General features: G+C 36.4%; 1 protein-coding gene across 2 annotated transcripts in view; it reads left to right on the top strand.

Moving 5' to 3' along the window:
- Window positions 1–18096, top strand: part of LOC149771341 (dual oxidase 2-like) — a 98140-nt gene that overhangs the window by 44503 nt on the left and 35541 nt on the right. For both annotated transcript variants that reach the window (XM_089948600.1, XM_089948598.1), the window contains 6 exons: window positions 4069–4235; window positions 6067–6166; window positions 6733–6832; window positions 10098–10197; window positions 15961–16060; window positions 17544–17725. In XM_089948600.1, coding sequence (XP_089804726.1) covers window positions 4069–4235; window positions 6067–6166; window positions 6733–6832; window positions 10098–10197; window positions 15961–16060; window positions 17544–17725 — 749 coding nt within the window. The remainder of the gene's footprint in view (window positions 1–4068; window positions 4236–6066; window positions 6167–6732; window positions 6833–10097; window positions 10198–15960; window positions 16061–17543; window positions 17726–18096) is intronic.

Below are 18096 nucleotides of genomic sequence, written 5' to 3'. Positions count from 1 at the left end.
TCGAAATGAGTCCATCTGTCAACGAAAACAGCGAGATAAAAGTTTGGACCATCTGCGTCCATCCCTCAGTTTTCCATTTGAGGATGTTCTGACTCATGTTACTGTTGCAGTTGCTGTTTTACTAGAGGTATTTCTCCCTTTCACCGTCTTGTTTTCTCAACCTTGTTGGACCCGTATTAAATTTTAGTTGAGGTGTGGGATTTTCACTCACGTTTCTCTTGCTCCTTTGCCTTCTTTTCCTCTGCCTCTACTTTCATTGTTTCATCGCTTCTCTAATGAGACCCTTTGCTGTTGTGAATCCTATTATTTACCTCAGGGGAATCTTGTTTGAATATAATTTCATCTGATCCACTCCTCATATGAGGTACTCTTCTCTAATTAAGAAGCACATGTTTTACTCAGCTTCCTAAATTGACTAACAAGCCAAAGATGAACGACAAGACTAGCAAACGTGTTGTTTAAGCAGGGCCGTTAATACCAAAACAAAACACTCACATTAGAGACTCGCCAATGCAAGAAAATATCTTCCTAGAAATTCAAAGACCGACAGAGGGAATAAAGAAACGAACCCGTTAAAGAATGTACCCACCCCCTAAAGATATTCAGAACTATCAGTATGAGTGTAACAGATACTATACAACTCGACACTATGATCGTATTTACAAGGCTGAAAATGACGTGGAGTAAGTTGACTTTCACTGATTTAATACAGTGACATTTTTATCGATGGATATACCGTTGTAGAGCTCTCGAAACCATAAAGACGTGAAATTAATGATGTACATTTTGTATTTTGTTTCGTTTGTTTTGTAGCTAGAAAAATCACGTACAAAACCAATCAGTAAGGATTTTAATAGAATCCGCGTCCAGGTAGATGAAATAAAATGCAAGTAATATTGGAAACACCAGATCTAATCCAATACTTGTAATCTCAAATTAATGAACTGAGCAGATACAGCATTTTCTTTCAACATATTACACATGCGGACGTTGAGATCTAAAAGACTAAATATTTGGTTCCTGCGTAAGTACTGTCGTATATGTTTCACGTTTCATTTTAACAGACTAGGATCTCTTCTCTGCTTATTACTTCCAAAGTCCTGTCACCTTCTGCATGTGCAAACTGACGTTCCACTCAAAGCTGTCCTGATTTTATAGGAGTGAAAAAAAGTCCCAGGAAACACACCCTTTTGCATAATCGTCTTAAGAAATACTTAAATTATAGATGGCTTCGAACGAAAGTCAATAAGATCTCAAATAACATGTCAGGTTTCTACATTACTGTTGCATCGAAATGTTTGTTTCTTAGGGTGTTATTTCTTAAGTCAGACTATTCTGCATATACGCTCTGCAAGGGTATGCGTCCATGATGTTGCTCATCAGTTTGTGTAATGAATTACAAGTACACTTCAGTGCACAAGAAACGCATTACAATTGTGTACTGGAGCCATGCTGCGATCGGCATCTGGATTGGCGTTTTCTCTGCACTTTGTCAGGTAAAACCGGCTCTTTCTCGATTCGACATAATCTTCGGTTTGTCTTTTGAATTCAAACATTTGTTTAGCTGAGGTGTCCAAAGACATGAGATTGAATTCGGCCGACTTGGCGTCTTGTATTATCATCATTGTTAGTGGAATGGCAAACGAATAGAGTTCCTTCCTGGACTATTAATCTCTGTGCGTCATGTTTAGAAATATAAACGTCGTAATCTCTGTTCTTATTGTGTCCTTACTTTGCCTGGTCATGTCCATGCTTATGAAGGCTATTAGACTTATCATCATGTCTTCTCCAGGAATGAAGGATGAATCAATAATTTTGACAGGGGTGTGAATTTAATTTATCTGGTTTTCTCGGCGACCAGTGTTATCTTTTTCTGTCTGGATCAACACATTTTACTACATTCATTATCGTTAGTTTGGGACTTTGTTGGGGAATGAGAAATTTTGGAAAAATTATTTCCGTTGTTTTAATTCATACACTTCTAGAGAAAACATAGTTATCCAAACGGGTACCACCTTATGAAAGAGCGATTTTTATATCTCTTGCACACAATATCCTCGTTGTCTTTTTAGCCGTCAGTACGCATGATACATGAATCCCAATTTACCAGATAACCATTTTCAGAAATGTGATTTCACTATGAATAGTTCTTTTGCGAATTGTTACTAAAATTAGTCTCAAACTAATACTCACACTATCAAAATACGGTTTACTGAGAGGGAGATAATGACAAAGTACAAATTATAAGTGAACGTGGTGCGTGTTTCCACCTTAAAAGTAAGCAGCTATGGAGGAATCCGTATTGAAAGGAATGACTCTCAGCAAAGAAAAGGCATGTGTTTCCCGCTACGTTATACTCGACGATAACGATAGCAGAGTACAAAAATAAAACATTGAGTACTTCGTTTAATGAGGTCAGGACTTAAAATACCTGATTGATCGGTTCTAGTAGATATTCCCTTTCGTAACAGCTAGAACTGTGTTTGATTCTTTAATTGAATGGGATGAATGATGACTATCAAAGCCACTTCCGAAGAAGCTTTGTGGTCAAATTGTATGGACTGAGCGTCAAAAACTGAAACCGTAATGCATCACCAGTTTCCTAGAGTCTAGTGGTAAAGTTTCATTATTCCCAAATGTATAATAATGTTCGTATTGTCATATTTCAAGAATGCCTCCTTGACATAACATTTATGACACTATGGATACATTATGCATCCTATGCTGCAACACTATGATATTTACAACTTTGATACGTAAATGTCATGGTACATAAAACAAATAAAATTGAAAGAATGTAAGCAACTTTCCTTCCTTTATTTGCTTACATTTTAAACAAAATTTATTTTTCCCGACAGATTGTCTTGTTTAATTTTCCCCATGTAGCGCACATTTAGATTTGCAAAGTTGTCTTTGTATTTGAGGTATTTTGGTTTTCTTTGTATGTGTCCTTTGTCCCCCTCAGTGAGAGATTGCATAGTCCAAAATATTTCATTACCATTGGTATCTGCATCGATCCGAGTATGTACTTTAAGATAATATTTGCTTTAATGTTTACACAGCGTTTTCATGTAAGGTTGTGGAACTGAACGTGTTTACAAGTTTGAGGGGAAAATGACCCACATCAGCGTCACCTTGTTGTGACTTATTGCTTTTAGATAAGGTTAAGGGTGCAACAATGATTTCATTTCTATTTAATACTAGAGTTTGTGTAATCACTTTCATATGTGCTCATATATATCTTGAGAGGAATTTTGTATTTCAAGGATCCGTTTTACTTTCAAAGGGTCTACTTTTTTGGGGGGCTAAAACATTACTTTGGAATTATTTTAAATTAATTCGAAAACATTCTGGATTATATATTTGCGATACATCAAGACAATTGGTACAGTGCAACATTCAAGACTATTCGTACATCAGCTCATACAAGATTTGAATGCATCTTAAACGTTCTATAGAATATTTAGAGTTATGTGGGATTTAATTCAGAAATCTATAAGCTCTTGTTAAATGTTCATTCTTAGAAATTAATAATGAAATATGTTATTTAAGTTTGCAACACTGGTTGGTTATTTTTCTTGTTACTTAGTTTAAGGCGTAGGAGTTGTAACAAATACCACATACTACAAATCATGACCCAAACACCTAATTCGCAATATTATTTTATCTTAAGCAACTAATTAATCACTAAAATCTAATAGATCTATACACAGATACCAAAAGAAACATAACACATATCATAGGTTTGTTAGAAAATAATGAACGAATACAATAATATAATTTTAAAGAACCTTACATAAACGAGGCAATGAATATGTCAATATTAATAAAAACGAGGTATTGTAACGTTTATTTAAAGAATGTTTTCACTATTTCATCCTTTTCCACTTGCGGAAGGGTAGTTTCTTGAATGTCGAACACGTCGATGGGTTAAATATGTAATCAATAAATTGAAATTCTTGCCATATCGATATTAACTGTCAATTTTATCTTCAGTCTTTATATCGTATTGAGTCTTTTTGTGTTTTTCTAATGTACAAAAACACTTACGAACGGTAACATTTTCAGGGCTTGGAAATCCAAGGGGCAACGAAAATCCTCTGCTCTTGTCATTTGGGGTATTGTGGTTTCGATGGCATAATTATATGGCCAATGATATTGCATCAAAGCATCCCGATTACACAGACGAAGAAGTTTTCAACGAAGCACGGAAGTTTGTCACCGCACACCATCAGGTGAGTTAGCAAAGCCCGACGCCGTTAATGTCATTTATCAAACTTTATAATTCAGACATAATAAAGAATCTGGACTAGACATTTTTCATCAACAACGACATGAAACTAGGGAAACTAAACAAGTGTTGGATGAATATGTGCACTTGTTTCTAGATATTCTGATACGAACAAATGAAACATATAATAAATTTGAAACTATAGATTCTATGCCTGTGAAACATCATCCGCTCAGGATAAATCCTCTCAGACATGAATATATCGCAAGACAAAATCAATACTTACTGGAGAATGATTTTATAGAACTAAGTCCATGGCGTCTGCCATGCATTCTATGCATCAACCAGATATATGTATTACCCCTGTGTACTGACTATTAGAAAAGTCAACAGCGTCATCAAAACGGATACGTTTCCAAATGCGAAGAATAGATGATTACATCGATATAATTTTAAATGTGAAATGTTACCGAGTTTAACTTTTCAAAAACATTCTAGCAAATCCACTCACGGAAAATCTAAATAATGTTTGGCATTTACAAATATAGATGGTATTTACCAATATAAAGTGATGCCCCCAGAAATGAAAAAGTTTTCGAGAACATGCAATTCGGACAGTATGTTTAAACTGGAGTGAATATTGCCATGCTCGTGTGATATCTTAGGACATATTGTGGGATAAGATCAAATAAAACATTTACCTGTTAACGTCAAGGCTAGCTTTGAAGCAAAACATGTACCTGCAAAGGTCAAGACTATCTTTGAATTCCTAGCGCCTATGAGTAAAAAGGCACTGATTCATTTGTTTTAGGTATGTATGGATTGTGAAGAATTGATTCCTGAAGATACAATGTTGTCGATCATCCAGTGGGCTGTTGTTCTAAACAATCTAAACAAGTACCAGAAACATTATTTTTTTTAAAAATGGAAAGGAATATTTGACTTTGATACAGGCTTTGCAAAATTTTGAAGTGTCTATCAGTTCAGCTCGTTCTTCTGTTCTTCTATGCACTGATCACCTTCCTCTTATTTTCTTTAACACAAATTTAAAAAAAAACAGAGATTCTTAAAGTTAAATTTAATTTAGCAAGAATACAACATTGGTATTATATACATGGTTAAAGTTAATGTGACTGTAGATGCAATGACACGTGGATATAAGTACTATATTACTTTATTTTGTGTATGTTTTATGAAATGAAGCAAAGTGTCATTCAAAAGTCATGTTTCGATATAATTTTAGTTATTATAGTATCGTATGCAGATTTGACTAATATTCAAATGAAAGTTTTATTGTATAAATGGTTTTTTATTTGTGCGTAACGTTTGATCCATGGCTGTAAGTTGTAAATAAAACATTTGCATGCCAAACGTTGTCCATGTTTGTAAGTTGTAAACAAGATGTTTATTGCCATTTGAGGTCAAGAAAAGTCTTGTTTTCAATTTGACAGGATCGTCTCAATGATATTCCTTCACATTCTTTAAGGTCGTAGTTCAAATAAAAGATATATAAATATGGAGTTGAGAAACAAATAATTTCTGGTAATGTCTGGAAATATATTGACGTTACACTTGTGCTGTCGAACTCATGCACAATTAGAGAGGAAGTATTTATTTAGATTATTCATTGGAATTACTAAAGTACTCATTAACATTTCGATTAATACATTTCTTTCCTACTTTCATCAGTTTATTCTTTCTCTTCACGACCAAACCTATTAAATTTAACATACATATTCTTATGCAAATTATGTATTTATATTATTTCATACCAAGGAACTGCATACGTAAAGAAAGTGGAACAAACTATAACAAATAACTTTTGTCTTCCATAGAAAATTGTAATGTACGACTGGCTGCCATTGTGGTTGGGACTGGATGAATCAGGAAACCCCACCCATGAAATTCCCCGCTACAATTTGAGTGATCCAAAGAGTGAGTAAACAATCATACCCATCAGTTGTTGCTATTGACTGATCTATTATTTTCGTTGGTTGTCAGATATTGTATCTTCTTGTCCAATTTAGTATTTCAACATTTAACTTCTATAACCAATGGCTGACTCCAACAGATTTAGATCCTTGTTATAAGAGGTTTAATTTTTCTTTCATTTGAATGGCATCAAAAAGGAAAAGGCAGTGAACATCTAATAGACGTAAATGGCAATGAACGTCTGAAGGACGAATAGGAAAACATGTTTATGTCTCAACAAATTAATGTTGACAAAATGCTTTAGAATGTTTTGCATGAATTTTTTGAATTTTCGAAACATGATACAGGATTGAGATCTGAACTCTAAAAATAATGCATTGTGCTGTATTACAGTTTATTGTGTGTTAGAAGATAACACTAGGTTTCAAAATAAAAAGGAACATTTAATATTTAGCGCATATGGGTACCTAAACAACGTTTGGCAAAAAATCATCTAATGAAACATCTATTTTAAAGCTAACTCTTTTACATGCATCATTATTTAACTAACTATATTTTACTAATTTCAGATTCATATGACCCACATATACATCCGGGTATTTCCCAAGAGTTCCAGACAGCGGCACTGAGATTTGGACACACCCTGGTGACGCCTGGCTCGTGGATCAGGTACGTAATTAAATGATGTGCACAATTGCGTTATTTAATCTTCTAAGTTGCTTAGACGAGAATGAGGTGTCAGCAATTTGCAAAATCAAGAGGCTGGGTAAAGGTGATATTATAATTGTGGTGGATGGGTTTATGGGGTACGGTTCTAATTAATATAAAAATATTAGCTTCACCCGATTGAACTGTTCTTCTATATGGTTGTCTGATACGATATATGCCAAAGATGATGTTGCAGGACAGTTTCCAGCAAAGGGAGAAATATGGTAAACCCGGATAATTTCACTACAGTATTTGGGAAATATGTATGGCTTTGTCTGCCACCATTCATTGAAACTGTAACAATCGAAAATAGGGACCACAGCCATTTGTTAAATGTTTAGATTGTAGCATTGTAAAGTATTCGGCCTGTATAAACATTTATACCTACTTCACTTGGAGGTGTAATATAATTGCAAATTTGCGAAAGAAATGGGCAGTGTGATCTTTTCAAAACATAGCCACATTCATGCAAAATTAATTAAACAAAATGTCACAGCATGATAAACGTTTAAGATTAAAATATCCGCGAACTATACTGCCAAGGTAAGTGCAAAATTAATAGAACATCCATTCTTATCTGTGCTTACACGTCTAATTTTGGATCCGATTCAAATTAAGCACTGGATTATAAAAGTGTTTTAGCCACAAGATTGAAACATTATGTATGTAGCAATATATGAAGACGTTCTCTTATTTTCATAATATAATCCTCTTGTTATATTTCGTTGGGACTCCGTTCATGCCATTCATATTTCACAGCATGTTACAGATAAGCATTTTCATCAGTATTCATTAAAACATTTTTGTAAGAAACTATTATATGAACCTTTGTTTTAAAAAATATTGATTTACTGATGCACGCTTGTAACGAGCAAATAGCAAAGTCCACACCATCGTCCTCTTCCTTTGATAATTCTTTGTTTTCCATTACGTTCAACATTGGTTTTATATTATTCATGTTGACTGAATTAATGAAATGTGCATTTAGATTGTTTACTGTCTAAATACAAAACATACTAGTTTGCTTACTATCTATATATCAAACTAGATAGCTTGCATTATATATATATATATATATATATATATATATATATATATATATATATATATATATATATATATATATATATATATATATATATATATATATATATATATCTATATGTAACGGTAATATTCCCTTGCGTACTATTTGTGGAACAAGTCAGTAAAATTGAAACACACATCTACATATATTTCCTATGTAACATATCTAAATCAAGGATCTTAGATTTATGTAAAGACTTTCATTACTGAAACACGCGTGCATACTACGACGGAATGAAATACCAGAGTTACCACTTTCCACAGTTTCGCTAACAATGTAATGACGAATTTTAAGCTCAGTGTCGCTCAAAATATATTTGTTGGTAGAAACATGTTTTCTTCATATTGCTATTAAGTATTCCTATCATAAATGATTTGGTTCTGATGCTCTATGTCGTGTCTATGGAGACTCATATCTTAGGGTACATGTCTCTATGGCGTGCACTTGCAGACTCATCTCTCAGGTGAAAAGGAATGCTGTGGAATGCATATAGAGACTCACGTTTCAGAGGAAAACGTTACTGTTTTATATCTCTATGGCATGCTTATGGAGAAGCACATTTCAAGGAATACATGACAAGTACATATCTCTATGGCATGCATATAGAGACTCGCGTTTCAAAGGAAAATGTGACTGTTACATATTCCTATGGTATGCGTAAAGAGACTCACTTTTCAGGGGAAAACGTGACTGATACATATCACTATGACATGAATAATGAGACTATCTTTTTTAAGGGGAAACGTGACTGGTACACATCTCTATGGTATACATATAGAGACTCGCGTTTCGGGAAAAACACGACTAGTCATATCTCTTTAACAGAGTTTAGAAACTATGCAGGAGCGACACAATTTTCTCAGTCATTGGTATACATATACTTTTGGAGGAAGAATTCGCTGTATTAACATTTGAATCAGTTGTATTTGTCCCTTACTCTTTCCTTTCTTCTTGATTAAGAGTTTCACTAACACATTTCGTTTTGTTCAAAACAAATTTGAGAACCTGCTAGTTTTGGACCATACATCTTTCTAAGCCATTCAAGTAAAACAAATCACAGTAAAAGATTTCACCTTCGAAATGTAGCGTTACTGTATGTTAAAAAGATTGAATGCATTTGACATATTATCGCAAAATAACTGGATAATACTTGGCACACGCCAGCCTTGAGACGTAAATGACCGATTTTATCAAACTATCATTAGTCATGTCAGTGTACTTAGACAGTAATTATCACTTTTGTTAACATCTGTCCAACATAAATATGAACAATGCATATCAACATTATTTAACAGAATCACATCACTGACCTCAAAACGATGCAAACAAACTTGATATAATGACAACATGACAAATTGATTATATATTCAAATGATATACATCCTTTTTCACCATTTGCAACTTTCATGGTTAGTAAAATTGGTTTTATACAAAATTATTTCTGTTTGGACAATTTATTAAAACGCATTGTCTTTACAGTTTGTCACTTCATAAGATAAGAAAGTGGATTTATTAAAGGTAAAGGATATTTTCTGTATGACATAAATACTTATTTTAGATTTAACACATAACACGACGTTTTGTGAAATGTAACGACGGTGATAAATTCCTGCAGGAAGGGATTAGACGACTGTTGTCATGTATGGCATGCACAAGTCATGTGGAAATAATGTCCTTCAGTAAAGCCAGCAAAGAGTCGGGAACGTTTCATGTGATGTAATAATATAAAAGTGTTAAAACTTTCAATATAATAAAGCAAGCATTTGATTCCAATATGATCTAGAAAAACAATGCCCAACCGACTTCGTCTGAAAAGGCGCTGAAATGCTAATTTTGTCCAAATTAACTCAGTTGATACATACATATATTTCTGACCCGAAGCCATAACGATCAGTCAACGACTTTATTAAGAACCGTCCGATAATCTAATAGTTTGAATCATGTTTTCAAGGTATACCTATTTTGCTGGCCTTATACTCGCTACATCTCTAGCCATAAAATGTCCGATGTACAAGATTAAGCAGTATATCACGAGCAAAATCCCCCTTCAGTTGTAATATACATGCAAAAAGATTTCTTCGCAAAAATACTTAAGAAAATAACACATAGCATGGAATAAACGTTACATTTCCTTTCCAGAAATAATAAGTGTCAATATAAGAAGCTGAAGCTTAACATACCCGGCTCTCCAGGTAATGTCCACGCTCTTCGCTTGTGCAATGCCTATTGGAACCCACAGGTATGTTTACATGTTGATACAACTAAAGATTTACTGTGCAAACTATTTAACAAAAGTATAAAATTATCAATCACAATACATGCTAGAGCTGCACGAGTAAATGGTGCATCTAAATTCAAAACAAGACTTAAGGAACAATAAACAAAAGAAAGATGTAAAATTTTCATCGGTAGGTATGATAAACTTTTCACGGTACAAAAATAATGCATATGATAAAGAAATTACTGACACAGGGCATCAAGTTTGCAATATGACATATACTTCCTATTTTATAGTAATTGTTTTTTCCAGTCAGAATAACGGTTTATATTCAGCTCGAAATGATTTATGCCTTCCAAAAGAGTAACACTATATTACGATTAGCTCACGGAAACAGTCTAACACGTGCGGTTAGGATTGTAGTTTCAACTAACATAGTAAAGATTTAATCTTATACAAGTGCTTATATCAAATGAACCTATGACACCAGTTCAACAGCAACTTTCAAACATATCTTTCTCAGTGAGCATCCATCATGCTTATATTTAGTACAATATGTACTACATTAATTTTGTTAAAGAAACAGCGAAACAGTGAAGTGACATTACTTGGAAATGAATCTGAATGCAGATGATATTACAGTCTTGCTCTATATGGCGTAATGACCTCAAATTTAACTTCGTAATCATATGATTTTCTATCGCAAAGACATAGTGTACGTCTATAACATTCGCTTTGTGACATAAAATATATTATGTCATGCATTTACACAATTATGAAAAGTTGGGTTCGAATCTGTCATTAAAATCTTTACCCACCGACACCTACACACATAAACTCTTAAATCGATTGTAAGTAAGTATGGAGCAATTTCAGGTATATATATATGGGGGGTCTACGGGGCCCGAGATATAGGTAGTACCTTTGTTGTCTGGCAGCTGCATTCTCTGAGTGGACTGACACAATGGTCCTCATCCATCTCCCAAATCTCTCATGTCTGCCTCCAAGAAGGAATTATTCCTGGCATACCCCGGTACACCGCTTCAGCTGCGGGTGTGATATTAACACTGCATCATTAGGAGTATGACCTTCTAAAGGGAAGTCATGTGCTAGGGCGGAAGGTCTCTACAGATCAACGGCCAAGTGTTCGGGACCAAGGCGCACCATATGTATTAGCTATGGTTCGAAATAGCAGGGAAGACAGATCTCTTCAGTCATGGTTTGCCATCAGCCTAGGAGAGGGAAACTCCAATATAAAACCTACAGCCTGCGGACCTCGCTGTCACCGTCCTGGCTTGCTGGGCCATGGCAGATAAACACCATGTTTAAAGGGTTGGGCCAGTTTGCGCAGACTACACTCCACCTAAAAGCTCCATTGCCCAGGAATGAAGGAACTGTCTACTGTTTACGTTCTTCTATATCAAGCCCTGCAACGATTAGAAAGGTGGGGAAACGGCAGGTGGAAGATGTCACTGGAAGTCGCAGTCCCAATCCTGCACGAACGCGACTCAGGCCTTTGGTCGTCTTGTGTTGATCCGGAGAGGACACCATCACCCTGCAGCAGCCGGAGTGACCGAGCAACCTTCTCTAGGGACAGCATTGCTTGCTTTGCATGTAGAGGGTCCTAGAAAAGGTGGCCTAACCAATTCTCGTCTCTTTACCCCCTCTCCCAGTTGGCCTGCCGCAGCCAACGGGCATCTTCAAACACGGTTGAAACTTAACAGAATAAGTAAAGCATGCCCAACCTGATTCACATCGTGGCAAAAGACTAAAACTGGCTTGTTGGAACATCAGAACAATGCTAGACTCAGTCGACAGCAATAGACCAAAACGACTATCTGCCTTAATTGCAAACGAACTCTCTCTCCTTGCTGTTGACATTGCTGCACTCAGCGAAGTCCGTCTTTCACAGAAGGAAAGTTTGAGAGAACTCGGCGCTGGATACACCTTGTAATGGTCAGGAAAACCAAAAACTTAAAAACGATTTTCAGTAGTCGGTTTCATGGTCAAGGACACAATCGTCACCAAATTAACAAACCTTCCCACTGATGACAATGACCGCATTATGTCCATGCGTCTCCCGTTAGGGAACCAACAACACGCCACACTCTTCACTGTATATGCTCCAACACTCCAAGCAGATCCTTCTGAAAAGGATAATTCTACGCTGACCTGCGCAGACTTATGAAGAGCGTCCCAGAGAGCGACAAAATAATCATCCTCGGAGATTTCAATGCCACAGTGGGCCGAGACTCAGAAGCCTGGTATGCAGTCCTTGGGAAACATGGCGTGGGTGGCTGCAATGACTATGGGCGCCTGCCTCTTGAATTTTGCGCAGAATTACAGCTCACCATCACAAGCACCATATTTCAGCAGGAAGACTGCCTGAAAACTACACGGATGCATCCTAGATCAAAACGCTGGCACCTAATCGATTACATCATATTACGCTAGAGGGACTTAAAAGGTGTCCTTCATACTAGAGTGATGACCATTGCAGAGTGCGACACAGACCAACGTCTTGTACGATGCAAGCTCGACTTCCACTTCAAGCCGAGGCCAAAATAACAAGGGGTTATATGAAGCACTGAAATCAGTGTATGGTCCTTCCTTCCAAATATTGATCCCCTTATGGAGTGCAGATGGCCTAGAACTACTCACTGACGTAATATATCCTGAACCGCTGGTCAGAGTACTTCCACACCCTCTTCAGCACTAGCCGTACAGTCCAGGAGGCATCCTACAAAGGCCACCTAAGATGGAACTGGATGACGCACCCACACTGCAAGAGACTGTAAAAGCCATAGAACAACTGACGACAGGAAAGGCTGCAGGAAAAGATGGTGTCCCACCAGAGATATGGAAGAAAGGAGGTCTAGCGTTGCACACCAAACTCCGCGAGTTCTTAGTTGCTGCAGGGAGCGAGGGAAACTTCCACAAGACCTACGAGATGCAGACATCGTCACCTCCTTCATAAACAAGGGGAAAAGTCTGACTCCCCAAACTACCGTGGGATAACTCTGCTCTCCATTGGAGAAAAAATCCTTGCTAGAGTGTTCCTAAACAGACTGGTGCCCACAATGGAAGAAGAAATATCCGATTTCGGACTGATGGCAACCTCTTCAACTTAAGGCTACTTCATGCCCACACCATGACCTAGGAAAATCTGATTAGAGAACTTCTCTTCGCAGACGACGCCGCCATTGATGCCCACACGGAAGCTGTCTTACATTGCTTAACATCCTGCTATGCAGAAGCTTGCTAGCTGTTTGGTCTTGAGGTTATAACCTAAAGAAAACTGAGGTACTTCACCAGCCTGCTTCCAAGGAAGAGTATCGTCCAGCAAGCATATTCACTGATCGGACAGAGCTGAACGTAGTCCACCAGTTCACCTACCTGGGCTGTGTGATATCGCCTGATGTGTGTGTATGTGTGTGTGTGTGTGTGTGTGCGTGTGTATATGCATATATATGTATGTAAGAATGTATATCACAGCAGTTTAACAGTGACAACGTAGTAAAAATATGAAAATTGTATTTCACAATTGATTAGCTACTGTAAATACTGCGTTGTGTTTATGTATACCATTTATGATCTTTTACATAAGACAGTCTATTTCAAAAAACGCTTTTATTTATTTTAAACCATTACACTTCTTGGCGTAGATGTACTATTGCCAATGTCAATGGAAGGTGCCCACCTACGTTGAAACTGCAATCAGTTAATTCTCAACAGCTGACAAAATACAGCGTTTGGTAGTCACCAAGGTTTTTGTTACATATCAGATGCACCTATGATAGCCATCACTAAGTTCCTGATATATTTCTTGCCTTCATTGTTTCGCTTACAATTTTAATGAAATGTTTTTGATAAGTTCTATGTTCATTTTCTACAAAAATATCTTAGCATTGTTAAGCAGTACCTTGCACCTGATTAATGCACAATTAGCTAAGGTCATAATGGATGTTCGGAATATAGTTGCATTTTGACTAAAACTACTAGATTGACGACCGTATTGAGAGAACAAAATGCTCCCAATAACATGACGGGTTAGGGAGTTTATAGAAACAGTGCCACGGATAACGTCATTGGCTTATCAGCGTATATAAATAATGCAACGAATAACATGATAACGTCATGGGTTGATGAGCGTATAGAAACAGTGCAACGAATAACATGATAACGTCATGGGTTGATGAGCGTATAGAAACAGTGCAACGAATAGCACGATAACGTCATGGACTGATAAGCGTATAGCAACAGTGCAACGAATAACATGATAACGTTATGGGCTAATGAGCGTATAGAAACAGCAACGAATAACATGATAACGGCATGGGCTGATGAGCGTATAGAAACAGTGCAACGAATAATAATAATAATAATAATAATAATTATTATTATTATTATTATTATTATTATTATTATTATTATTATTATAATGGGGACTTTGTAAAGCGCCTAATCGTTAGAAGCTCTAAACGTTTTACAACCTTAGACAACAGGTACAAGATAAATAAACATATATAATGATATGATTACAAACACAAACCAATCAAATTAGAAACCAGATAAAACATGCTGAGAATATTTAAGGCAGGAAACATTATTATGTCTTTAAGTTTGTTCTTGCAGTCGAAATAAGTGAGTTTTGAGAGAACTCTTGAACGGGATCACTGTGTCTTTGTGTCTATGTTCAGTGTGCAATTCATTCCATGTTGCTGGTCCTTGGTATGCAAAAGAAAGCTGTCCATATGACTTTGTTTTCATAGTGGGAATAATAAGTATACGATTGTCAGAAGAGGAGCGTGAGTATATTGCTGGTGTGTACACATGGGTGAGGTCGGACAGGTATAGTGGACAAGAGTCCGTCAGTGAAATGTAGCACAGAGAACACAATTTGTGTTTGATTCTGGATCGAATGGATAGCCAGTGTAGGGTATAGTGCAGCGGGGAGGTGTGCACAGATCGTGGTACTCCAAGTATGATCCGAGCAGCTGTGTTTTGAACGTTTTGAAGTTTTTGGAGTAAATATTGAGATGAACCAGACAGAATTGAGTTACAATAGTCCAGTCTTGAAAGTACTAATGAATACACATGTGTTTTAGTGGCATCAACTGAAAGATATTTTCGAAGGGAGCTGAAGCGTAGCAGCTCAGGATATGCAGCCTTGCATATGTTCATAACATGTTGGTACAATGTGAGAGCACTGTCCAAAGTAATACCTATGTTTCGAACTGTGTGAATTTAATGTTGTTGTTGCTGATATGTATTGTTTGAGGTAAATGATGTGATTGAGAAAGTGTTTTATTGTAATCAGAATGGCCTCAGTTTTATCATCATTCATATGCAGCGTGATACATGTCATCCATGATTTTACATCAGAAATGCACCTCTCTAAAGCTGGGACGGTAGCATCAACTTCAGTTGGGTGGCTAGAGCTGTATATTTGGGTGTCATCAGCGTACAATTGGTGAGACATTGCATGATAATCTATGACACTTGAGAGCGGCTGAGTGTATAGAATGAAGAGAACGGGTCCAAGAAAAGACCCCTGTGGAACACCACAACATGGTTGATGAGCGTATAGAAACAGCGCAACGAATAACGTGATAACATCATGGATTGATGAACGTATAGAAACATTCGATAGATCCACGAGTGCATAGAGTAACATGAAACGTTGGTGAGTCTATATATTTTCATTCATTATTTTGTTGGTCAAAGTGAAAGTCAAAGTATAGATGTTTATTTTCTGAATTAAAATATTTTATTCTTTAACAGGAATTTCTATCAGGCCAAAATGCTTTTGATGAGGTATTGATGGGCATGGCTTCTACATTGTCGGAGAGAGAGGATCATATTGTAGTTCCAGATCTGAGAAGTAAGATAGCAGACAACATCGAATCTTTAGCAGAAAATGTGATTTTAGCATTTTTAAAATGTCTTGTTATCTAAGCACTTTGCATTGTTTGCTTTGATAACTCTTAATGTAATCCAATTTGTGCCTCCATACTGAGTAATGTTAGACTCCAGTTAGGACCGCATCATTGAAAGTTGTAACCCGAGGAAAAGAAATGTTCCGTCACAAGGCTTCTTTGTAAATGCTTAATATGCCTATCTGATCTATGGAGGTTCTTTATAATGTTTAATTATATTGTTTTTGTTATAGATATTTGAAGATGCATGAATTGGATGGAATGATGCAAATCACATTTTATGTGTTGCCAGTTATCGTCTGGTTCTGAACGCTTAACTTTTCCCCCTCGTGATTCTGCTTGAAAATGTGCTTCTTCCTTTCAGGTGTACTTACGCCTTGTATCATATGTCACCAAAATGAATTGATCCTCACGAAATCCTATTCATAGATACATTAATACCAACATAGAATCAAATATACGTTTTCTTTATAAATGCGCATTCTAAGGTGGTCATCGGGGTTAGACCCAATCGAACGCACGTATAATAATTGGAAAGCTTGTTTGGTTTAGTGGCTTACATTTTTGTTTGTTGCGATTAAAATTTTGTGTTTATGAATTCTCTTTCTCACGTCCGGAGTTTCTTGAACATATTTAATAACAACTGTATTGAATGTCAGAGATATGTAACATTGGCTCCATAACACGCCAATTTTATGGTCAATGCCAAATCTTACTTCTATTTTGAAACTTCCGAAATGCTCGGTTCACAGCATATACTTGCAGAGGGCTGGAAGATTCGATGACGTGCCATGCTTGTATGTGCTTGTGGTATATGATATAGAGAGAGCCAGAGTTTGAGAGAGACATATATAGAGAGAAACAGACAGAGAGACAGATCAAGACTATATTACGAAAAATTCTATTTGGAGTGTAGAGAGAGAGAGGGGGGGGGGGAAGAGAGAGAGAGAGAGAGAGAGAAAGAGTCCATACAGTTTTGTATAGTGCTATCACCGGTAGTATTATGGTCAAACATTATAAGCAGTACATTTAGATGAATTTTGCCGTAGGGTGATATTTTCAAAAAAAGATTGCCTTCATTGGTTTCCCGCTTCGTCTATTTTTAGAGGATATAAAACATGCGACTTCGGGTAAACGAAAAGAATATAGGCCAATGTTTTATTATCATCATGTCCTGAACTGTGACATACAATATCAGCAACTTTGTTACGGAGGTTGGTCCTTTTTTGGAGAGCCTCTAGTCAGTGTGTCAGCTTCAACAACGTTACATCAATTATTGTGAATCTTTCATGCAAGGCACTGCTGTTTTGGCATATCTGTTACACATTGATGTTGTACAAAATGAATCCTTACCCTGATCAGGAAGAATATAATTAGGAATGTAAAATGAAAATACTACTATTCGTAAATCTTCAATTCTTATTCTAGAACATTTGTTTGGCCCTCTTGAATTTTCCCGGCGTGACCTGGTAGCTCTAAACATCCAACGTGCGCGAGATCATGGACTATCTGACTATAACACAATCCGCGAGGCATACGGATTACCTAGGAGACAAACTTGGGAGGAAATCAACATTTCCACGTACAATGGGAGCTTATATATGCAAGGGGTACTTATCTACATTTGTCACCGCTAATTTAAAGATAGTTTTCGCCAATTTCTTATGATACATTCACTGGTAGAGCATAAATATATTGCTATTTTGTCACGTGATTAGTGTATTCAATCTTGAAAGCAGTGTGCAAAATATATTTAACAATATTATATCTTTTTAGTATTTATTTTAATGCATTCTCAGCAAATTAATATTGTAAAGAATTAATACAGTAATGAAACGGATATAAACCTTTACATTTTGAAGTATACTGTGCCAAAATTATGTTGATGAAATATTTCCAAAACTTATTTGGAGAGAATGATAATGGTGTAGGTCACTACGCCAGTCAGATCCAATACAACTATTGTTACCGTGTTCTCACC

Source organism: Sinohyriopsis cumingii, unplaced genomic scaffold (assembly GCF_028554795.1).
Source record: "Sinohyriopsis cumingii isolate HCF-2022 unplaced genomic scaffold, ASM2855479v2 utg001944l, whole genome shotgun sequence".
NCBI classification, from domain to species: Eukaryota; Metazoa; Mollusca; class Bivalvia; order Unionida; family Unionidae; genus Sinohyriopsis; species Sinohyriopsis cumingii.
The sequence above is the reverse complement of the archived record's forward strand: the minus strand, read 5'-3'. Positions and strand labels throughout refer to the sequence as shown.